The sequence below is a fragment of the Rana temporaria genome, chromosome 5 (assembly GCF_905171775.1).
Source record: "Rana temporaria chromosome 5, aRanTem1.1, whole genome shotgun sequence".
Classification (NCBI taxonomy): Eukaryota; Metazoa; Chordata; class Amphibia; order Anura; family Ranidae; genus Rana; species Rana temporaria.
In genome coordinates, this window is record NC_053493.1 from 145,397,712 (window position 1) to 145,423,326 (window position 25,615).

Genomic DNA, 25,615 nt, shown 5'->3' on the forward strand with positions numbered 1-25,615 from the left:
CGCCGGTCGGATCTAATGGAAATCTATGCGTAACTGACTCTAAGAATCAGGCGCATAGATATGACCGGCCAGACTCAGAGATACGACGGCGTATCTGGAGATACGCCGTCGTATCTCTTTTATTATTCTGGCTCATAGTGTTAACAGGTCATAATTTACTTAACCACTTCAGCCCTGGAAGAATTTACCCCCTTCCTTACCAGAGCACTTTTTGCGATTCGGCACTGCGTCGCTTTAAATTGACAATTGCGCAGTCGTGCGACATGGCTCCCAAACAAAATTGACCTCCTTTTTTTTCCCCACAAATGGAGCTTTCTTTTGGTGGTATTTGATCACCTCCTGCGGTTTTTATTTTTTGCGCTATTAAACAAAAATAGAGCGTAAATTTTGGAAAAAATTCAATATTTTTTACTTTTTGCTATAATAAATATCCCCAAAAAAATCTATAAAAAAAACAAAATGTTTCCACAGTTTAGGCCGATACATATTTTTTTACATACTTTTGGTAAAAAAAAATCACAATAAGCGTATATATTGATTGGTTTGCACAAAAGTTATAGCGTCTACAAAATTGCATTTTTATTTTTTCTACTAGTAATGGCAGCGATCGCCATTTTTGATTGTGACCGTGACATTGCGACGGACATATCGGACACTTTTGACACATTTTTGGGACCATTCACATTTATACAGCGATTAGTGCGATTAAACTGCACTGTTTACTGTATAAATGTGACTGCCAGGGAAGGGGTTAACACTTGGGGGCGCTGAAGGGGTTAAATATGTTCCCTAGTGAGTGATTCTAACTGTAGGGGGAGGGGACTCACAAGGGGAGGAGACCGATCTGTGTTCCTCTGTACTGGGAACACACATCGGTCTCCTCACCTCTGACAGGACATGGATCTGTGTGTTTACACACACAGATCCACGGTCCTGCCGTGATTGCGGGCCTAGACGGCCGGGAAGCCCAGGACGTCATATGACGTCCACACCAGGATGGGAGATCCTATCTGTGCATGTCATATTTCTATGGGCGGGTAGGGAAGTGGCTAATAGGATAAATCGCTTACAAAAAAATAAATCAGAAACTTGCAAAAATATCTTATTATGCAGTGATTAGGACAAAGGAGCATTCCTAGGTAGTTTCATATGCCAGTAATAGTTATCTAACTGACTGACTTATTTACTGCTTCTTTTTCTATGGTAGTTTATAGTGATAATGACTGGCAACTATGTTTGCTGAATTGAGAATATAAAAAAAAAAAGTAAAGATCATATATGCGAACACACTATTGCACAAAATGCACATCCTTTCCATAAACATACTGTACATGGTATATAAGGTACTGTATTAAACGCTGAATATGTGAGTTGTGTGAACATACGATGATGTGATGGCTCATTTCAAAATATTCTGATCACTAGTTGCTGTTTTGTGACCTTTGATGTGTTAGATTAGATATGAGGAGGGGAATTATGTGAAATTAGAGCAATGGGCTAGATTCAGGTAGGGGGACGTAGGTTTATGCGGGCATAGCGTATCCTATTTACGATACGCCTCTGCAACTTAGACGGGCAAGTGCAGTATTCACAAAGCACTTGCTCCGTAAGTGGCGGCAGCGTAGCGTAAATCTGCCGGCGTAAGCGCGCCAAATTCAAATTGTCAGGAGGTGGGCGTGTTTTATGTAAATAAAACATGACCCCACGTAAATGACGTTTCTCACGAACGGCGCATGCGCCGGCCGTGAACGTATCCCAGTGCGCATGCTCCTAATCACGTCGCAAATAGTCAATGCTTTCGACGTGAACATAATTTACGCAAAGCCCTATTCGCGAACGACTTACGCAAACAACGTAAATTTTTTTAAATTTGACGCGGGAACGACGTCCATACTTACCATTGGCTATGCCTCATATAGCAGGAGTAACGTTACGCCAGAAAAAGCCTTACGCGAACGACGTAAAAAAATCCGCTGGGCGCATGTACGTTTCTGAATCGGTGTATCCAGCTCATTTGCATATTCTACGCTGAAATCGACGGCAGCGCCACCTAGCGGCCAGCGTTAATATGCACCCTAAGATACGACGGCGTAAGAGACTTACGCCAGTCGGATCTTAGCCTAATTTCGGCGTATCTTGCTTTCTGAATACAGAAAGAAGATACGCCGGCGCAGATTTGAATTTACGCAACGTATCAATAGATACGCCGGCGTAAATTCTTTCTGAATCCAGCCCATTGTCTTTTTACCCAGAGAGTTCCAGATTTTAGCCTTATGAATCAAATGTTCTATCAGATTAGTAGAGTAATAAATTTGTACATTTTATTGGCTTGAAAGATATATGTTTGTTATGAAATGTTGCACTTTTCTCCTCTTAATGCTGCCTTTGGCTGTGATTCCCTAAGCATTACATTGAGGACAGCATTGACATTCTTGATTTCCCTCTAAGCGTGAGTCTTGAACTTTTTAATGGTCTTGAAGGGCAGTCAGAGCATGCCTTAGAAAATGTGATAAGTGCTTGTTACATGATTGCTGCATGACTGTTTGCCATTGTGATTAGGCTGGCATCTAAATCCACAAGTGATGGTTTTGATGTTTTTTTTTAATTGGCTAATTTTGAAGCCAACCATACCTTTCTACAACCCTGCTGTTATTTTATTTAGACCTTAAACATTGTTTGGGTTTTTCTTCTCTAGGGATCAAACAAGAAAAAAGTATGCATTTAATGTAATGGACAGGTTTCTAATTAGGACACATTTATGCATAGTTCATATGTTTTTTTTTTTGCAATGAGCTTCTTGGGCCAAAAGGCCAAAGTCCAACATGAGGAGGTTTTATCATTAGACCTCAGTTGTGATACAGTTACTTCTTTTTAGTCCGGAAGGGTTGAAAGTAGAGATTTCTATCTACTGGGACCCTGAAAAATATGGCTCTCCACAGATCCTAATAACAACATTTTTGTTTTATCTGAGGACTCCTCCAAAAATGGACCACAAGACCCTATCCCAAACATGGTTTATACATCCTTGCTTTACGAAATATTGGATCAACGAATGAGAAAATGTATTTATTAGAGGCAAATCCAACCAGGCCATCTACCCAGCAAATTATTACCCATGAATTTGGCAGTCTATTCTTTTCTCACCTATTGAGGAGCACAAAAGATTTTTCAGCTTTAGATTATAGTGACGTCTACAGGAAGATTGGACACTGGCACTTAAACTGTAGGGGAGCCCAAGAAAATCCCCTCTGCTACTAGCATGTCTGTTTTTGCTAGTGTGCTAGGAGAAAAGATTAACCAATTTTTTTTTTGCATGCGTTTCTTCTCTGCATCACTGTTAGAACAGGTCCCTGTGATTACAGTTATTCAGAGCGGTTAGGTCTTATGCCGCGTACTAGGGGTGCAACGGATCAAAAAACTCACGGATCGGATCGATCCTCGGATCAGGAGTCACGGATCGGATCATTTTTGGATCAGTAAAAAAAAAAAAAAAAAACACAAGACAAACAAAAGTTTTGTCTTTTTACATTTTTATTAATATTTTTATTTAGTTTTTTACTACTAATGGCGGCGATCAACGTTTTTTTTTCGTGACCGCGACATTATGGCGGACACATCGGACAATTTTGGGACCATTACAGTGGGAAAAATGGCAATTACAGTGTTACTGTTTTACTAGTGTGGGGGCAATATTGGCTATGGCTATTATTAATAGCCATAGCCAACATTGCCCCCACACTAGTAAAACAGTAACACTGTAATTGTCATTTTTGCCACTGTAATAATAGTCATAGCCAACATTGCCCCCACACTAGTAAACAGTAACACTGTGTGTATAGCCATTTTCCCCACTGATTACAGTGGGAAAAATGGCTATACACACAGTGTTACTGTTTACTATGGTGGGGGCAATGTTGGCTATGACTATTATTACAGTGGCAAAAATGGTAATTACAGTGTTACTGTTTTACTAGACCGAGTACATCAGTACAGTGAGTTGGCTAATGGCTATTAAGCCATTAGCCAACTCACTGTACTGATGTACTCGGTCCGTCTCCAGGTTGCATGCAGAGTCAGCGGCGCAGCGTGCTCTTGCAAAATAGAAAAAAATCCACGAGCAGAGGGAGGGGTGATGACGTCAGCGCGCATCTCTGCCGAGTGTACCAAGATGGCCGAACGCTCCGGAGCTAGGCCGAAACCGCGGTCTTTCCTAAGGCCGCGGCGGCGGTGCGTTCCGCGGATCGCATACTGTTCCGATCCGAACAGGTCGACCCGTTCGGATCGCCGTTCGGGCACGATCCGTTGCACCCCTACCGCGTACAAACAATCAGGCTTTTTCCCGGCCAAATCACATTGAAATTCCGACGGAATTCCATCGGAAAAATATAGAACATGTTTTATATCTAAAGTCCAATGGAATTCATTGAAATTTCCGATGAAAAAACTCAGATGGGGCTACACACGATCGTAAAATCCGATGGAAAAAGTCCATCTGACTTTTTCCCTCGGAAATTCTGATTGTGTGTACGGGGCATTAGCCTAGCTTTTGGAGTGCTTTGTCAATACCCTACACAACTGAAAGTTGTAGGACTGGCCTGGAAGTAGTGACCTTCGAGCACTCTGTTTTATGTAAGGCACTTTTAGACCCCTTTATAGTAAACCTGTGACCTCAGACTGCTTTTGAATGTCCCAAAGGTAAAAGACTTTTTGTGTCCCCCAATAGGCCAAAAGGAAAATAGGATTTTTATATTCCCTATAAAATGCTTTTCTTGCTTTTCTTGTACTACTGCATTAGGAGACAGAGGTCCCACCCTTCTGTGATTATGATTAAGTTCTTAGTTATTCTTTCTACATAACAAAAGTATTCTGGTAACAGGAAGAGTCATTTTGGGCTGGCCAACGTTTTTTTTTTGCCAGTGTCCAGTCCTCCTGTAAGTGGCAGTATGAACAAAGGGTGAAAGACTTCTGCCTCTTACATACAACCGTTTTTTCTTGGCAGGAAAAAAACTAAGTTTTTCCCGACGGGATATCTCTCAAGCCTGCCTTGCGTACACACGGTCAGGTCAAATACCGACCATCTAAAGCATGGTGACGTACACCACATACAACGGGACTATAAAGGGGAAGTTCCATTTAAATGGCGCCACCCTTTGGGCTGCTTTTGCTGATCTTCATGTTAGTAAAAGTTTGAGAGACGATTCACGCTTTTCAGTCTTCGTGCTTTTAAGTCCGTTACAGCGTGACGAATTTGCTATCTCCATTCCGAACGTTATTTTTACCAGAATGAGTGCTCCCGTCTTTCCTTTGAGTGTACTCAAAGGAAAGGGGTTTTATAGCGAGTACAGAAATCCTATTACTATCTAGCATAAACATAAAAAACAGGCGTACCCAGGGTAGAGGTCTTTGCACGTGTATTTTTGTAAGGTTAAAGGGGTTGTAAAGGTTTGTCTTTTATTTTCTAAATTGGTTCCTTTAAGCTAGTGCATTGTTGGTTCACTTACCTTTTCCTTCGATTTCCCTTCTAAATGTTTTTTTTCTTTGTTTGAATTTCTCACTTCCTATTTCTCCTCAGTAAGCTTTCCACCATAAAAAGTAGATGAAAGATGGATAGCCGCACTCCAAAAAACCGTCCAGGTTTTCTTTTATTCAAATAAACAGCAAATACATCACCAAATCATAAAACAGGAACAGGGGAACAGCCGACGTTTCGCACAAGATTAGTGCTTATTCATGGCATCATCTGAGCGGTGGAAAGTCATTTTGAACAGCTTACTGAACACCTTACTGAGGAGGAACAGGAAGTGAGAAATTCAGACAAAGAAAACATAGAAAAAAAAATATTTAGAAAATTGAAGGAAAATGTAAGTGAACCAGCAATGCACTAGCTTAACCACTTAAGGACCGCCTCCTGCACATTTACGTCGGCAGAATGGCACGGCTGGGCACATGCACGTACAGGTACGTCCTCTGCCAGTGAATAGCCGTGGGTCGCAGGCGCATGCCCACGACCCGGTCCGAAGCTCCGGGACCTCGGGACCCGCGGACCTGATCGCCGCTGGAGTCCCGCGATCGGTCCCCGGGGCTGAAGAACGGGGAGAGCTGTGTGTAAACACAGCTTCCCCGTTCTTCACTGTGGCGGCGTCATCGATCGTGTGATCCCTTTTATTGGGATACACAATCGATGACGTTACACCTACAGCCACACCCCCCTACAGTTAGAAACACATATTAGGTCATACATAACCCCTTCAGCGCCCTCTTGTGGTTAACTCCCAAACTGCAATTGTCATTTTCACAATAAACAATGCATTTTAAATGCATTTTTTGCTGTGAAAATGACAATGGTCCCAAAAATGTGTCAAAATTGTCCGAAGTGTCCGCCACAATGTTGCAGTCACGAAAAAAATCCCTGATCGCCGCCATTAGTAGTAAATTTTTTTTTTTATAAAAATGCAATAAAACTATCCCCTATTTTGTAAATGCTATAAATTTTGCGCAAAACAAACGGTAAACACTTATTGCGATTTGTTTTTTACCAAAAATAGGTAGAAGAATACGTATCGGCCTAAACTGAGGAAAAAAATATTTTTTTATATATTTTTGGGGGATATTTATTCGAGCAAAAAGTAAAAAATATTGATTTTTTTTTTCAAAATTGTCGCTCTATTTTTGTTTATAGTGCAAAAAATAAAAACCCCAGAGGTGATCAAATACCACCAAAAGAAAGCTCTATTTGTGGGAAAAAATGGACGCCAATTTTGTTTGGGAGCCACGTCGCACGACCGCGCAATTGTCTGTTAAAGCGACGCAGTGCCGAATCGCAAAACCTGGCCGGGTCCTTTAGCTGCCTAAAGGTCCGGGTCTTAAGTGATTAAAGGAACCTATTTAGAAAATAAAAAACAAACATTTACAACCCCTTTAAGGGGCATTTAAATCTTTTGTATGTTGACCACTTATAATTCAGGGTATTGCACTTTAAGCCTGTACTTACAGAGAACATGTATTGCAATTTTAGAGCCGTGAAGAAAACAGAATGATAATGCTTGCGCAAATGTAACCTAAATTTGTCTTTGTGGTATGTTTTACGTTCGTATTTTCAGTGCCATAACATTACTGATTCAGCAGTACTAAAATTGTTATTTCAAAAATAACATGTTTGATATTAAGTATTATTTGAATGTGTGTTTTTTTTTTTTTTTTTTGTAAAACAGGAGATGGCAAACATACTGGCACAAAAGCAACTCCGTTCCATTATCCTCACAGTAAGCAATGATTTTTTAATGTTTATTGTGCTTTAAGTACAACATACTGTAATTTGCAATCGTTGGAGGTTTCACTGTACCTAAGCTTTGTCTTGTAGCAGTTTTTAAATTTACTTATTTTTTCATAAGAATGGTTTTCATAAGAATGATGCTGTTTCATGAATTATTGCAGTGCATTACTAAAGAAATACTAGGGGAGCTCGTAAAATTAAATGTATCTAAAATATAACTAAAGGCATTTTTTTAGGTTTCAGATGGAGTGGAGACGATTTAATTGCTGTCTCTGTATCTGTTAGTGAGATTCATCCTCTTTTTGTCATGTCTACCATTTTCACCGAAGGAGAAAGAAAATCCCTCAGTTTGGGTTGTCCCCACAACAGTAATAAAGGGAAAACCTTCTAATGCAGGCATTAGTATTTTTGACAACCAGGGATTTCCTCGCTTGGAGGGATTTTCTCTCACTTCCTGTTTTGACTATCGGGCAGGAAGTGAGGAGACATTTCCCCAATGGGACACAGATTGCAAAAAAAAAAAAACTTGACTGAGATAAACCCTCCCTTTATCCAAAATGAAAAGAAAAACGATGGGCCAGATTCACAAAGAGTTACGCCGGCGTATCAGTAGATACACCGACGTTACTCGCAATCTAAGCCCGTCGCATGTTTAAGTGTATGCTCAAACTGCGATGCACTTAAACCTACCTAAGATACGACGGCCTGCGCCGTCGTATCTTAGGGTGCAATATTTTCGCTGGCGGCTAGGTGGCGCTTCCGTTGAGTTCGACGTAAAATATGCAAATTAGTAGATACGCCGATTCACGAACGTACGCTTGCTCGTCGCAGTAAAGATACGCCGTTTCCGTAAGAGGTATGCCGGTGTAAAGATAAAGCTGCCCCCTAGGTGGCGTATCCTATGTTAAGTATGGCCGTCGTTCCCGCGTCGAAATTTAGAAATTTTACGTTGTTTGCCTAAGTCGTCCATGAATGGGGCTGGACACCATTTACGTCCACGTCAAAACCAATGACGTCCTTGCGACATCAATTAGAGCAATGAACGCCGGGAGTTTTTAGGGACGGCGCATGCGCAGTTCGTTTGGCGCGGGGACGCGCTTCATTTAAATGAAACATGCCCCCTACCCGCCGAATTTGAATTCCGCCGGGTGATTTACGCTACGCCACCGCAACTTTACAGGCAAGTGCTTTGTGAATAAAGCACTTGCCTGAAAAACTTGCGGCGGCGTAACGTAAATCAAATACGTTACGCCCAATCATACGCCCATCTACGTGAATCTGGCCCGATGTCTCTAGTTTTAGTTAATTTTTTTCCAGTTTTATTTCAGTGCCCACTTCAGTGTTTTGTTGAAAAATAACCCGTTTGTCTTGGGACCTTGAATCTACAAACCACACTCTGCAACTAGTAACTGCATGGCTTGGTAGAAGGTTGGAGGAATGCCATCAGATATAAAATCAGCTGTTTTTAGTTGTTTGTTTTAGCATTCTGCCTAAAATACTTTATATATAGGCCTTCTTGAATATGAGAATCTAATAGTATTTAGTGTGCCTATGAATTCATCTACACTGAGATGTGAATACACTAAAATACACACTATAAATGAGTAACCTAAAAGTTACTTTTACAGATTTTTGAATTGCCAGCAAAGTATAGAATCAACTCTTTGGAGCCCTTTGGTTTGTCCTGTGAAAGTTAAAAAAAGGTTGCCAAGCTATGACCAAATGTTAATGGGTAAAGCTCAATTCCTGGCAAAAGTATTTTGGCCCAGATTCTCAAAGGGCTTACGACGGCGCAACGCCATGTACGCCGTCGTAAGTCCTAATCTGGGCCGTCGTATCTGTGCGACTGATTCTTGGAATCAGTTACGCATAGATATCCATTAGATCCGTCAGGCGTAAGGCTCTTACGCTTTCGGATCTTAAATGCAATTGTTTTTTTTTGCCACTAGGTGTCGCCTCCGTCGTTTTCCCCGTCGAGTATGCAAATTAGCTAGATACGCGAATTCCCGAACGTACGCACGGTCGACGCAGTGAAGTTACGACGTTTACGTTAGGTTTGCGCGGCGTAAAGTTGCCCCTGCTATGAGGGGCAACCAATGTTAAGTATGGCCGTCGTTCCCGCATCAAAATTTAAAAATGTACGTTGTTTGCGTAAGTCGTCCGTGAATGGGGCTGGACGCCATTTACGTTCACGTCGAAACCAATGACGTCCTTGCGACGTCATTTGGAGCAATGCACCCTGGGATATTTTCCGGACGGCGCATGCGCAGTACGTTCGGCGCGGGAACGCGCTTAATTTAAATGCTCCACGCCCCCTACCCGGCTAATTTGAATTAGGCGGGCTTGCGTAGGGTGATTTACGCTACTCGCCGCAACTTTACAGGCAAGTTCTTTGTGAATAAAGGACTTGCCTGTAAAACTTGTGGCGGCGTAACGTAAATGAGATACGTTACGCCCGCGGAGTTTTACGTCAATCTACGAGAATCTGGGCCATTGTGTTTTGTTTTTGATGGAGCAAGGAAGGTTACAATCTGAGTCCAGTTTATATTGTTGTTTGAGCCTATAATAGGGGAGATTTCCTGTCACTTCTTGTTAGGAACACCGACAAAAACAAAACCATGTTATGGGTGGTGAAGGGTTAAAACTTCAATAGTATTTTCGTTGATGTCTGTCTTTCTTTCCAGGTGACAGCCGTATCCTCCTTTTTATTTGTACGGGAATCACAGGAAGTAAGAGCCTCTGTGAAGACTGATCATGTCTTTCTTATTTTTCACAGCATGTCATCAGAGCCCAGAGAACCATTAATAATGAGATGGCACACCAGCTCTATGTATTGCAAGTTTTAACTTTCAATCTCTTGGAGGATAGAATGATGACCAAAATGGATCCTCAAGACCAAGTAAGTAATTCAATTGAAATATTTTCTGAGTTATGTTTTGGTAATTGTCATGGACCTTGGAATGCAGAAGTGTCCCTCCCTGAAAGCTGTTACACAGTGGGGGGGTCTTCTTCCCTGGCTTAAAGCTCCAGACGGCTTCATTGTTCTGTGTCTGGCTATTGTGTACATTGATTGCCCCCTGGGGCTTCTGTCTCAATACACATAACAGTCCCTCCATTCAAGCTATCGGACCAATCCCTGCTGAACTCATTTTCAAGTCCTCATTTGCATGGTTATGAGGACCTGAAGGAGAACTCCATGTACTTTACAATTGACCAATAGGAAATCGATTGTTGGGGGCGGGATGTTCCAAATTCTGTTTAAAAGTGTGTTGTGTGCTTCCAATAAAGGTCTTCCTGTTTGAACTTACATACAGCCTGCCTGGTGTTTGTTCTAATGGATCCCGAACGGCACATAACTGTAGTTCGGATCCCGGAGCCTTGGATGACCGAACCATCAGACGTTGCGATCTGCAAGCTGACTCACTAGTAGCAGAGGAGTGTCGGGAGAGCGGAAGCAAGCGAGCAAGGGTTTTGTTACAGTAATTTATGGCAATAAAGTGATTTCCAAAAGAAATGTTGCCCATCTTTTCAGTGGCAATGTATTTATAAAAAATGTGGTTCACCTTTGGAACCCTTGAAACCCTTGGAAAGGACATAGCTTAGAGCAGGAGTCTCCAAACTTTATAAACAAAGGGCCAGTTTACTGTCCTTCAAGCTTTAGGGAGACCTCCGGCTAGCGGGAGTAGAAAATGCCCTAGCATCAGGCATTTATATGTCATCACTGGTTTTAATGAGAGGAATAGTGTCCCATTGTTATCAATGAGAAGAACAGTGCACAACTGATGTTGTTAGTAGGGGAAATGGCGCTCCATCATTGGTTTCAGTTGGTGGAATAGTGCCCCAAAGGGCCAAATAAAGTCAAGCAAAGGGCCACATCCGCATTTTCGAGACCACTGAGAATAAGCAAATACAAACCGTGTCTAGTCATTAATTTACCTTTTGTTATTTTATAGTGAAGGTCAGGTAGTTGTCCTGTGGCAAATGTAGTTATCAGTTGTAGAATGTTTGAGACTGATGGTAGACTTTTGTTGAGTGGATAGTTAAGATGGAAAAAAGCAGTAGAGTGGTAAGGAAAGGGTCTGATGTTTCCAAGAATGGCCTGGGTGAATAAAAGTGAATTTATCTACAGCAAGGGTCTCAAACTGGTGGCCCTCCAGCTGTTGTAAAACTACAAGTCCCATCATGCCTCTGCCTGTGGGAGTCATGCTGGTAACTGTCATTCTTGCAATGCCTCATTGGACTTGTAGTTTTGCAACAGCTGGAGGGCCGCCAGTTTGAGACGCCTGATCTACAGGTAGGCTAAGTTTTTGTGGGTAAGGCAATACTGTATTAAGTTGCCTATCCTTTCAAACATGTTTCCGGTCTATGAAATGAATGCAAGTGTATGTCACCTAGTCCATGTGCAAGTTATGTACTGCCACCTAAAAACATAGGGCCAGATTCACAGCGGAGATACGACGGAGTATCTCAGATACTCCGTCGTATCTCTCAGAGTATCTATGCGACTGATTCATAGAATCAGCTACCCATAGATAGCCCTAAGATCCGACAGGTGTAATTGTTTTACACTGTCGGATCTTAGGATGCAGTACCGCGGCCGCCGCTGGGGGGAGTTTTCGTCGTAAATCAGCGTCGGGTATGCAAATTAGGAGTTACGGCGATCCACAATGGTTTTTCGCGTTCGCTACGTCGCCGCTAGTCTAGTTTCCCGTCGCAAAGTTAGTCGTCGTTTTGGATGCCTTAACTTTACACAGCACACGTATTGCTGTATAAAGTATGGCCGTCGTTCCCGCGTCGAAATAAAAAAATTCACGTCGTTTGCGTAAGCCGTCCGGGAATACGGAATTACGCTACGCGCGTCGCCGTTCGAAAAAATGACATCACTGCGCGCAAAGCATGGCGGGAATTTTGAAGCGGAGCATGCGCAGTAGGTCCGGCGCGGGAGCGCGCCTAATTTAAATGGCACACGCCCATTTAAATTACACGGGCTTACCCCGGAGGCCGCCGGCGTAATTTTTCACGCAAGTGCTTGGTGAATCAGGCACTTGCGATGAAAAATTGCGGCGGTGTAACGTATACGTTACGTCTACGATACGTTACGCCGCCGCGATTCTACCTGAATCTGGCCCATACATCTTGTGCAAAATCTCCAGTGTCCAAAAGCCATTTTAACGGTAAAATGTGTTAGATGATAACACATTAAAACATTACAGTATCTTTCTCTATACTCCACAATATGGACCACTTCATCTTAAAGAATATTTTAAATACATTTTGCAGATCCGTGAAGGGATTTTTGGTTGTAAACTCATACAGACCACTTTAACCTACAGGTAAGCCTAAATTAAAGCTTACCTGTAGGTGCACCAAATATTTCCTAAACCTGCAGAAAAGACTTCACCGATGTCTACGGCGCATGTACTTTATTTTTCAAAGCACTGCATTTCACTGCAATAGTGTAAACTATACCCATAACTTAACCTGGATTTTGGGCTGTGTATGCAGTTGGAGTGCAGTCAAAAATGCATCCATCTGCATCTGATGGAAATGGGCCGTAATCAAAGTTTACTTATTTTTTTTACAGACAATTAAAGCTTAAAGCGTGATATTCTGCCTTTAGCTGTACTGTACATGCTTTTGTTCACAAAGAATCTCTACTGCACATACAATGGTCTCTATTGAGTTGTGCTTTATTCCATTAATGTCTTCTTTCCTCTGCTTGTCCCCAGGCCCAAAGGGATATTATATTTGAGTTACGTAGAATTGCTTTTGATGTAGAGCCAGACCAAAACACTCTTGGTGGGAGCATTGAGAAAAGAAAATCTATGTACACCCGGGACTATAAAAAGCTTGGATTCACTGTAAGTACGCCTAAAATTAGTGATCGTTTTTTTTGTTTATAGTATTCGAATCAGCTGATCCTAAGGCTACAGTACTTGATGTGACTTGACTTTACATGGTTTTATTCTTTGTTTTTAAAAAATTGTAAATTGAGCATAAATTTACATACATAGATTGTGGCCTAATGAAATAGCTGGTTTACTATCCATCATTTATAAGAACTAATTCAAATTGGCTATTGATAAAAAAAAAAAACAACCAGATATTTTTTTCATTTTCAAGCTCACTAAAAAAAAATTATGACTGTGCTCAATAGGTGGTGTGGGTATCCTTGCCATTTTCCCTCTACTAACCAAAGCTTATTCAGTGACTATGCAAATAGCATTGATGATGTGAAAAGTGCATTAAAGGGGTTGTAAAGGTTTCATTTTTTTTTTTCAAATAACAAACATGTCATACTTACCTCCATTGTACAGTTCGTTTTGCACAGCGTGGCCCGATCGTCCTCTTCTGGGGTCCCTTGGCGGCTGTCTCAGCTCCTCCCCGCAATAGCTAACCCCCTCTGGGAAGCTCTCTCCCGAGGGGATTAGCTTGCGGGCTCGCTCCCGTGTGATACAGTCGGTGTCCATATGACTAAGTCCTGCCGCCCCGGTGGCCGCATCATTGGATTTAATTGACAGCAGCAGGAGCCAATGGCTGCGCTGCTGTCAAACTATCCAATCAACGCTGAGACTCCATGGAGAAGAGAATGCCGGGAGACATAGGATAGGATGCATTAAGGTGAACAAAAAAAACACAAACCTTTACAACACCTTTAACCTATGATCACTAGTCAAATTTTGGTTGGACCAGAAAGAAAGAAACGGCACAGATTTGATTTGCTTTCGTGCATTACTGACACTAGTTTTACTATTACCCTTGGCTACTGACCAAATCAGGCTAGTTATTTGTCTTATTCATATAAAGAAAAAAGGGGAAATTAATGGAAAAGAAAATTAATTGATTTGTAATTTTCATCCTTATGTTGTGAGTGTATTATCGGAATTAAACAATGTACAGGACTGTATGTATCTAGTTAAATCAATATATACAACTGTTGGTTACAATACCTGTATGAAGAACATATGGGATAAATGGCTGTATATATCACAAAAAAAAACTTCTGCATGAAAAAAATAAAGCATGTAAACAGCCTAAAATGAATTTACAATAGCAATGTGTAAGTAGACAAAACATAATATTTACTTTTCACATTCCCGAACACAAGGCAGCTACTAGACACTCCAACCAGCCGAATAAGACCCCATACGAATAATTCTCCCCCAAATACGAGATGACGCTCTGTATGGTTCAAGCAGGAATCACAAATCTTTAGTGAAAGACTACAGGCTTTTATATACACCAAAATAGGGGGTTCCTACAACCTGCTCATATTACTCTGAAAATACACCTGTGACCAGACCTAATTAACATGAGCTAATTAACTAATCCCTTAGACAGCATCTGATGACTCAGAGACATGACCTGTAGGCTAGACTTGGCGTCTGTGTCAGAAGACACAATCAACATTATCACAAATACACCTTCACACAATTGCAGGGTCAATTAGCACAAGCAACGATGAGATCTAATGACTCCTAAATTGAACTTCCTGGAATGCCCAAATAAGGGGGTATACTTCCTGGGCATAGCCCTCACAGCGTACAAGGAATAACATCTTCATATTTCTTGAGAGATATTGTTAATAAATATTACTGTCCCGTTTGAAGTAGTCCAAGATATATTTATTATATCCACCCTAATGAACATAGGGTGAATTAGACATAAGAGGTGCATGGGGAGCTGAAGCAAGGGTATCTCATACTTTCTAAGAGATTCTGGGTTCCCTGGGCCCTCCCGTTACAAGAAGCTTATTGGCCATAGTGATAGACTGTGAGGCCCCGTACACGCGACTGAGAAACTCGACGGACAAAACACATCGTTTTGCTCGTCGAGTTCCTTGTTCGGCTGTCAGAAAACGTGTCGAGCCAAATTTTCCCATTGCCCAACGAGGAAATAGAGAACATGCTCTCTATTTGGCTCGACGAGTTTCCCGACGGTTTTCTCGGCGAAAAGTGTACACACGACCGGTTTTCTCGGCAGAATACGTCTCCCATCGAGTTTCTGGCTGGATTCTGCCGAGAAAACCGTTCGTGTGTACGGGGCCTAAGAATGTAGGAGAGGGTGGTAGGCTGCATCCTTTCCCAGAACAAATAAGGGCTTATCACATCATCAAGCTTGTTTAAAATGTTTTACAATGTGGTACACAACCTTTCTAGACTGTTCACACTTGATCAGTGCCCACATCTAGCTGATCAGCGGATTTTCCTGTTTCCACCTATCATTATCACCTATCGCTTGGGCAACAGGGCTGGTGCAAGGATTTTTGACACCCCAGGCGAAACCTCATTTTGCTGCACCCCCATTGGCTCCACCCCTGACTCCACCCCCTTTGTCCTGCCCATGTATGCTCCACCTTTTTAATAAAGCACCCATCAAATGCAGCCTCACCAGTGCCCATCAAATGCAGCCTCACCAGCACCCATCAAATGCAGCCTCAGCAAATGCAGCCTCACCAGCGCGCATCAATGCAGCCTACTAGTGCCCATCAATGCAGCCTACTAGTGCCCATCAATGAATGTTTGCTTGCTTCCATTCATTTAGGAGTCAGGTCACAGCCCTCTGCCGCCACTGCACCTCTGACACTATATACAAATGGAGTGGCGGCTGCCTGCTGATGCTGAGACTTAGTTGCTTGTTGCAGAGAGAAGAGAGTAGGAACACCAGTGGCTGGGCACCCCTAGGCAGCAGTGCGCCTAGTGGTAGCACCGTCCCTGCTTGGCAATTGTCGTTTCTCACTGAAGACTTACTTGCAATGTTACACTTTTAAATTTTTGTCTCTCCCTAGTTTGTAATTTGGTGATGTATTCCTCCCAGGCTATTTTAAAGAGGTTAACGCAACCATTTGAAACAATGAAATACTCTTGATTAAATATTGCATTTCTAAACTGAATTAAACATTTTGGAATTCCTCCAGCTGTGTTAGGAAAAAAGTGTTTCTCAATACAGAGATCAGGTTGCATGCTGATGTACTACAGCTGAGAGGAGGTCGAAACTGTGATATTAGGCATGCACACTGGGAGATATAATGCATGGTTTCTTTGAACAATTATGTGGCTGTCATAGGGCTAGATCCCAGGAGCCAGACTTCCAGTATGTAAATACATCTCCTAGCTTAGACAGTCTGTCTTCTAAACTCTTTAGTAATTTGTCCACAGCTGGGTTATCATATTGTATTTGTCAGGCTAGTCCTGGGAGGTTAACAGGCCTTTATAATCAGGCAGGAAGGAGATGGTTTACTCAGTTCTCTGCAGGCAAATTGAATTTCTACAAGTAGTTTTCATATATCCAGGAGCACCTTTGGGCAGGAAAGAGACCATTTACTCATTACTCTCTGCATGCACATTTTGACATATTCCTTATGGTCTCAGTTCCCATCTGTATCTCAGTAACTATGTACGAGACTGAAGGTTTTCAGCCAGTGGTACCTGTACTTCCTAGGAACTTCTCAAAAGCTGAAAGGGAAGGAAGGTGACTATTTACTCACTACTCTGTACATGCAAATTGTGAAAACAATCTGAGTTTCCAGTTCTTGTTTTATAAGTAACTTTATACTAGACTGAAGTTTTTCAACAAGTGGTGCCTATACCTCCAGGGGCATATTTACAAGTCTAAAGCCTCGTACACACGCACGGTTTTCTCGGCAAGAAAACTGCTGGCAGAGCTTTTTGCCGAGAAAACCGTTCGTGTGTATGGTTTCTCGTCGAGAAAACTGTCGTAAATCTCGACGAGAAAAATGGAGAACCTCAATTTTCTCGTTGGACTGGTTTACGACAAGACAAACGGTCGTGTGTATGCTTAAAAAAAACGTGCATGCTCACAATCAAGTATGAGACGGGAGCGCTCCTTCTGGTAAAACTAGCGTTCGTAATAGAGATAGCACATTCGTCACGCTGTAACGGACTAAAAAGCACGAGGCTGAAAAGCGTGAATCGTTTCTCACCAAACATTAACTAACACACAGTAACACGAGATTCGCAAAAGCAGCCCAAAGGGTGGCGCCAGTGGAATCGAACTTCCCCTTTATACTGCCGTCGTACGTGTTGTACGTCGCCACGTTTTAGAACAATGAGATTTTGGCTTGACAGTGTGTATGCAAGGAAAGCTAGACAGGAATTCCGTCAAGCTTGACAAGAATCCCGTCGAGAAAAACAATGTTTTTTTTTTACGATGGGATTTTCGTGTGTACAGGGCTTCAAGGAGCACTCTAGGTTAAGAACATCTGTACATAAGGAAATAGGTTGTATGTTGTTACTGACTTTCTGACTCTGAAAAAAAATCAGTTGCCTGGTTGTCTCTGGCTGTAATACTTTCTAAGCTGCAGACTTGGATCATGTCTTTTTGTGAGCAGACAGGCAGCTAGCATTTTCAAAAGGTGAGATCAGTGTATTTCTTTGAACAGGTGTCCTTTAAAGTTAGTATACCAACTTGCCAAATTACTATAATTATTATTTCTTATTATACAGGATTTATATAGTGCCAACAGTTTACAAAGTGCTTTACAACATACAGTAAGGGCAGTGTAAATATGCGGGGTGATTAGACTCTAATGGTGCATGCATCAGAAACGTGCCACTCCGACTACATTTTTAGGAAACAAAAACGTTTAAACAATCCATAATCTTCCCTTGCAGGGGGTTCCACCATGACTGTATACACATCCTTCAGCCTCCTGGCTTACTCACTGTCAGCTTCCTGCTGCTCGGTCGCTGGACACATCTGCCTCCTGCAGACATGCACGCTCAGGCTGTAACCTGCAGCCTTAGACTCCCAAAGACCACCTGTCTCTCTCTTTCATGGAGTTGTCTCCTGCTGGGACCCTGAGAGAAAGAGTAACCGCTCAGATGATACCAAGGAACCTTCTCACTGAGTCCAAACCATGGGTGCCGGCAATGCAACGATATTCAAAACTGAAGAGGAAAACTAGGACAGCCGCACTCCAAAAAACGTTCCTTTAATTAAAACTGGTCACAAAAATAACATGCCACAGCAAAAGGTAGACAGAAGCTGACGTTTTTCACACTGTATCTCAGTGCTTAATCATAGGCACTGAGATACAGTGTGAAACGCGTCAGCTTCTGTCTACCTTTTGCTGTGGCATGTTATTTTTGTGACCAGTTTTAATTAAAGGAAGGTTTTTTGGAGTGCGGCTGTCCTAGTTTTCCTCCTGCTGGGACCCTGCCGACCTCCTAGACCAGACCTCCTGTCTGCCGGGTGAAGCTGTCTCAAAGTATGAGCCCTGAGCTCTATCCCTGGGATGAATATGAACCCAGCCCACAGGTGTGTAATCAGCATACCTTTGTGTGAACAAATCAGACGTAGATTGCCAAAACACAGAGTGACAAGGGGTCACATCTCCACAGCAGACACTACAATTTAATACAGTAGGAATTGGAGGGCCATGCTTGTTAGAGCTTACAATCTAAGAGGGAGGGTCAAGAGATACAATAGGTCATAACTGTGGTGGATGAGCTGCTGGAGATAGTAGAAATACAGTTGTTAGGTGGGGGCAGGGAAGGCCTCTCTGAAGAGAAGGGTTTTCAGGGGTCATCTGAAAGTGGGTAGAGTAGGAGATAGTCCGACAGATTGGGGTAGGGAGTTCCAGAGGATGAGAGAGGCTCTGGAGAAGTCCTGGAGGTGAGCATGGTAGGAGGTGACAAGGGAGATAGAGATCAGGAGGCCTTGGGAGGAATTAAGAGAACGATTATTTTAGTATTTTGGGTTGTGAATGGCTTTGTAAGTTGTTGGTATTTTAACCACTTAAGACCCGGACCATTATGTAGGTAAAGGACCTGGCCCATTTTTGCGATTCGGCACTGTGTCACTTTAACTGACAATTGCGCGGTCGTGCGACGTGGCTCCCAAACAAAATTGGCGTCCTTTTTTCCCCACAAATGGAGCTTTCTTTTGGTGGTATTTAATCACCTCTGTGGTTTTTATTTTTTGCACTATAAACAAAAATAGAGCGACAATTTTGAAAAAAATGCAATATTTTTAACTTTTTGCTATAATAAATATCCCCAAAAAAGATAGTTTGCCAATACGTATTGCTCTACCTATTTTTGGTAAAAAAAACGCAATAAGCGTTTATCGATTGATTTGCGCAAAATTTATAACATTTACAAAATAGGGGATAGTTTTAGGGCATTTTTATTAATATTTTTTTTTTTTTTACTAGTAATGGCGGCGATCAGTGATTTTTTTCGTGACTGCGGACACTTTTGACCAATTTTTGGGACCATTGTCATTTTCACAGCGAAAAATGCTATGAAGATGCACTGATTACTGTGAAAATGACAATAGCAGTGAAGGGCTTAACCACTGGGGGGCGCTAAGGGGTTAAGTGTGTCCTAAGGGAGTGAGTCTTACTGTAGGGGGGCGTGGCTGTAGGTGTGACGTCACTGATTGGAACAGATGATCAGTGACACTGCCACAGAGAAGAACGGGGAAGGTGTGTTTACACTCACCTCTCCCCGTTCTTCAGCTCCTGTGACCGATCGCGGGACACGGCGGCGCGCTCGCGGCCCACGGCTGGGCTCTTAAAGGGGACATATATATATACAGGGAGTGCAGAATTATTAGGCAAATGAGTATTTTGACCACATCATCCTCTTTATGCATGTTGTCTTACTCCAAGCTGTATAGGCTTGAAAGCCTACTACCAATTAAGCATATTAGGTGATGTGCATCTCTGTAATGAGAAGGTGTGTGATCTAATGACATCAACACCCTATATCAGGTGTGCATAATTATTAGTCAAATTCCTTTCCTTTGGCAAAATGGGTTAAAAGAAGGACTTGACAGGCTCAGAAAAGTCAAAAATAGTGAGATATCTTGCAGAGGGTTGCAGCACTCTTAAAATTGCAAAGCTTCTGAAGCGTGATCATCGAACAATCAAGCGTTTCATTTAAAATAGTCAACAGGGTCGCAAGAAGCATGTGGAAAACCAAGGCGCAAAATAACTGCCCATGAACTGAGAAAAGTCAAGCGTGCAGCTGCCAAGATGCCACTTTCCACCAGTTTGGCCATATTTCAGAGCTGCAACATCACTGGAGTGCCCAAAAGCACAAGGTGTGCAATACTCAGAGACATGGCCAAGGTAAGAAAGGCTGAAAGACGACCACCACTGAACAAGACACACAAGCTGAAACGTCAAGACTGGGCCAAGAAATATCTCAAGACTGATTTTTCTAAGGTTTTATGGACTGATGAAATGAGAGTGAGTCTTGATGGGCCAGATCGATGGGCCCGTGGCTGGATTGGTAAAGGGCAGAGAGCTCCAGTCCGACTCAGACGCCAGCAAGGTGGAGGTGGAGTACTGGTTTGGGCTGGTATCATCAAAGATGAGCTTGTGGGGCCTTTTCGGGTTGAGGATGGAGTCAAGCTCAACTCCCAGTCCTAATGCCAGTTTCTGGAAGACACCTTCTTCAAGCAGTGGTACAGGAAGAAGTCTGCATCCTTCAAGAAAAACATGATTTTCATGCAGGACAATGCTCCATCACACACGTCCAAGTACTCCACAGCGTGGCTGGCAAGAAAGGGTATAAAAGAAGAAAAACTAATGACATGGCCTCCTTGTTCACCTGATCTGAACCCCATTGAGAACCTGTGGTCCATCATCAAATGTGAGATTTACAAGGAGGGAAAACAGTACACCTCTCTGAACAGTGTCTGGGAGGCTGTGGTTGCTGCTGCACGCAATGTTGATGGTGAACAGATCAAAATGCTGACAGAATCCATGGATGGCAGGCTTTTGAGTGTCCTTGCAAAGAAAGGTGGCTATATTGGTCACTGATTTGTTTTTGTTTTGTTTTTGAATGTCAGAAATGTATATTTGTGAATGTTGAGATGTTATATTGGTTTCACTGGTAAAAATAAATAATTGAAATGGGTATATATTTTTTTTTGTTAAGTTGCCTAATAATTATGCACAGTAATAGTCACCTGCACACACAGATATCCCCCTAAAATAGCTAAAACTAAAAACAAACTAAAAACTACTTCCAAAAATATTCAGCTTTGATATTAATGAGTTTTTTGGGTTCATTGAGAACATGGTTGTTGTTCAATAATAAAATTAATCCTCAAAAATACAACTTTCCTTAATAATTCTGCACTCCCTGTATATATACGTCTATGTTCCCAGCCGTGCCATTCTGCCGACGTATATCGCCGTTAGGAGGTCCTTAAGTGGTTAAATTTAATTTGTTGGGTGAGTGGAAGCCAGTAGAGGGATTGGAGGGATCGGCAGAGTGGGGTAGCAGACGATGACTGGTCAGGTGGATGAGTCTTGCAGCAGCAGGAGTCATCCATGTATCGGGATCAGGGCCAATCTGCCCTATAGGCTCACTATGCAAGCCGCTTAGGGCCCCGAGAGGTAAGAAGTCAGCACCCCCCGCTTCTCACTTTAATGTAAGATGTCATTTCCGACAGCAGAACACCCCCCCCCCCCCCCCGCTTCTCAACCTTAATGTGACATGTAATTTTCGACAGCCCCCCAAAGTCCCCCCCCCCCCCCGCTTCTCAACTTTAATGTGACATGTAATATGTAATTTTGCTTAGGGCCCCAGGGAGGTCAGGATCGGCACTGATCGGGATCATCATTTGGGCAGTGCAGCAATCCTAATTACCGTATTTATCGGCGTATAACACGCACCCTAACTTTAAGAGGCAAGTTTCATGAAAAAAAACTTTCCACAGCCCCCGGCGTATAACAGTATAACACGCAGGCACAGTTTACCCTCTATTTCCAGGGTAAAAAAGTGAGTGTTATACGCCAATAAATACACTACCTATGTCATAATTCTATTAGTTCACTGCAATTGTTTTAGGCTCACTTTGTCAAGTATCTTCTTGTTCATAATCTTAAAGTTCTATGTTTATAATTTACAGGTAGTCAGAGCTTAGCTGTAGTAATCCTACATTTCTAATTTGTGATGTAACAAACTATAAAAAAAAATTCAATTTCTTTTGTCCAAAAAGAGGTCCATATACATTCCTCAGTGATGAAGTCAAACGGACTCTCAGGAAAGGGAGTGACACGCACAATGAATTATGAGTCTGTTTTTGTCAGTAATTCAGGAAAATCTCCTCATACACAGACACAGCAGCACAGTATCACATGCGTAGCACTTTGAAATATGTGTTATATCATGTCAATAATATGGAAATGCCAACAATGTGATAATATTATGTTGAAGGCCTACAGATACGGGATGCTAATGGGTTACTTCTGGAGACGTTGGTAGGCTGTACATTGCCAAATGTGACTCTCTCGGGCTTAGCTCAATTTAACATGGAACAAAAATATGGAACCATTTCAAGAATATAAAAGTCTATTATTTCATAAACAGCTGCAGGAGCATCCTTGTTGGTGAGACTTCTAATTGCCAGCTGGACAGATAAAGTGGCACTAGTTATTTTGGCCCTAGTTTCTATCTCCAACTGAGTGTGAACAGCTGAATATATGTGAGAACACAAGTGCTTGTTAATCTTTTTTTTTCTGCTTCAGGATTTCAGTTGCAGGGTTGATTCGCAATATTACGTTTTTAGTATTTTAATGTGTCACAGGTGAACAGATATCTGGTGGTTTGTGTACTCAGTGGGTTGATTTACTTGTAGCACCCTCTACCATAGGTAGGTGCTAGAGGTATAATGTTTTCTAGATTCTGTCAGTGCAGGTAAATTTAAGCAGGCTTATGCTGTGAGCTAGGCCTGTTTGTTTTTGATCTGGGGGCTGGGAGTGGCTAGTGTAGCAGTGGATGTGACTGACATGTACTTCAGCTTTTGGGAGCCTCCCCTGCTTTCAGTGAGAATGTTCTGGAAGAGTGGCAGGGCTGAGAGTTGGAGTGGCATGGAGTACATATGAGGAGCCCTGACCAATCTCCAACAAGGATTAGCAGGCGCAGGCCTTCTACATATACTCACAGTCAGCCTGCTGGGGGAGTTGTCGGCTGGGTGAACTGAAGGATGGAGTGCTAGACTGCGTGCAGGAGAAACACCCCCATCTGGGGGTGTGGATCTGGTGGAGAAGCTTGGGAGCTGGGAGGGAGCCTCTCCTTACACAGTCATGGAGAGGTGTTCTGGAACAGGAGCTAGAAAAGCAGTTGGTCTGCACAGTCCGAGTAAATCCTTCAGGAAGGGCTCAGGGCAGGAGTCGGTGAGTGAAGCACAGTGAAGATCTGGAAGAGGCATGCCAGGGGAGCTGGGTGCAGAGCCAGACGAGAGACTGTGGGGTTTTGTGCCAAATCGTTGCAGCCTGAGGGTGCAGGATTTGCAAGTCGGGCTTGCTGGGATCAGTAGTCCACTATCAAATATTCTTTCTAACTAAATGTTCAGGGCCATCAAGAAAGGGTACTGCAAGCCCCTGGCCTATTAATCTTCAAGTGAAACTATTTCTAGGACTTATTCAGAGTGGGGCCTATTCAGCTGAAGATAGTGGCACTGGATGTCTAATGCTGTGACAGGAAAGTGGTCTGCAGGAGGAGAAGTGTCCTGGATGTAAAAGTCTGCAGGGAGAGTGCAGAGGCGGGAGAAGTTCTGAGGTGAAAAGTCTGTCAAGATTAGAGTCCATCATTTTTGTTCTATTCAAGATAATGCAAAGATAATGAGTAAACCATTTGTCAATGTAAAGCTGGATCCCCTCTAACGTTGCAAATACCAATTTGTTCCATGGGCATCCCATATCCCTTCCCCAACCAAGTTCAATCCCCCAAATAAGACAACAAAACAAAGCAAAAGACTTTTCATTGTCTACAAGTGTGATGTTTGAAGTGAAGTGTGATGGATGTCTGGCAGCAGGGTGAATATTCGTGGATGTTAGAAACTCATAGCAACACACCGCTACATACTAAAACTGGAAATCTGGTGCAGCTCTGCACAGAAAGCAATCCGCTTCCAGCTTTTATTGTATAAGCTTAAGGCCCCTTTCACACTGGGGCGGGAGGTGCGGTGGCGGTATAGCGCTGCTAAAAATAGCTGCGCTATACCGTCGGAATTGCCGCTAGCGGTGCGGTATTAACCCCTGATACCAGCCGAAAAAGGGTTAATACCGCCCGCAATGCGCCTCTGCAGAGGCGCATTGCGGCCGGTATTACCGCGGTGTAGCATTGTTTTCAATGGGAAGGAGCGGTGAAAGAGCGGTATACACACCGCTCCTCTTACCGCTCCAAAGATGCTGCTTGCAGGAGATTTTTTTCTCTCCCGCCAGCGCATCGCATCAGTGTGAAAGCCCTCGGGCTTTCACATTTAGAATGCTGGGCAGGAGTTTTTCAGGTGGTATTAAGGTGCTATTTTTAGCGCTAAACTGCCTGGAAAACTCCTCAGTGTAAAAGGGGCCCAAGTGAACAAGCTAAAGTTAGAAGCTGATTTGCTACCTTGCACAGCTGCACTTTTCACTCTTCATTTTTAGTGCCCATTCACACCACAAAAACATCCTCCAAATCCGTTCTAGATGCCTTTAGGGCTCTTTCACACGTCCGTTCCGTTCGTCCGTTTTTTGGACGTCCGTTAACGGACCGCAATGCTTCCCTATGGGCTAGCGTCCGTTAGCGGATGAGCATCCGCTAACGTCCGTTAGCATCCGTCTGCGTTCAGTTCCGTTTTTTTGGACGGAAGAAAACCCTATTTTTCTTCCGTCTAAAAAACGGAACGGACGAAAAACGGACGTTAACGGATGATCCGTTTATCATCCATTCCGCTAACATCCGTTTTTCTATGTAAAAAGCCCCCCCCAAAAAAAAAAAAAAACGGATGGAAAAACTGATGCAAAAACTGATGCAAAAACTGATGAAAAACTGACGAAAAACTGACGAAAAACTGACGAAAAACTGATGGAAAAACGGATCAACTGATGAAAAAAAAACTGATCTGAAAAACTGAACGGACGTGTGAAAGAGCCCTTATGCATGCACATTTTCAACATGTTTTTTGTTTAAGCATTCCGGTGCATTTTAGTTGCGTTTTTTAAGAGTTTCTGGATGCATTCCAGATGCTTTTCTTCTTTTTTTTTTTTTTCTTTTCACTGTACTGGGGTCCGGTGCATTTTTTTTATGCTTTTTACCGCGTTCCAGTACAGTTCTGTGTGGGAACAAAAAGCAGCATGTTGTATTTTTTTTTTCTCAAACTGAAAACCAATTGAAAGCATTGCACTGGTGTGAACCCATGTAACCTAATGTTCATGCGTTTTTGATGCAGAACAAGAAAGCACTGCACTGCATGTGGTGTGAACAGCCGTGACTAATTCAACCCCAGTGCCTTGTTTTCCTAAAGACCTATTCACACCACATGCAATGCAGTGCTTTTTCTCTACATCAAAAATGCATTGAATGTAGGTTATATGGG

At 42.6% G+C, this 25,615-nt stretch overlaps 1 protein-coding gene across 2 annotated transcripts in view; it reads left to right on the top strand.

Annotated features, from left to right (window-relative positions):
- ELMO1 (engulfment and cell motility 1) overlaps window positions 1-25,615 on the top strand; it is a 559,417-nt gene that overhangs the window by 179,843 nt on the left and 353,959 nt on the right. The window contains exons 11-14 of one of the 2 annotated variants that reach the window (XM_040353213.1): window positions 2,405-2,449; window positions 7,212-7,262; window positions 10,050-10,172; window positions 13,003-13,134. In XM_040353213.1, coding sequence (XP_040209147.1) covers window positions 2,405-2,449; window positions 7,212-7,262; window positions 10,050-10,172; window positions 13,003-13,134 — 351 coding nt within the window. The remainder of the gene's footprint in view (window positions 1-2,404; window positions 2,450-7,211; window positions 7,263-10,049; window positions 10,173-13,002; window positions 13,135-25,615) is intronic. The other variant, XM_040353215.1, reaches the window with a different exon arrangement.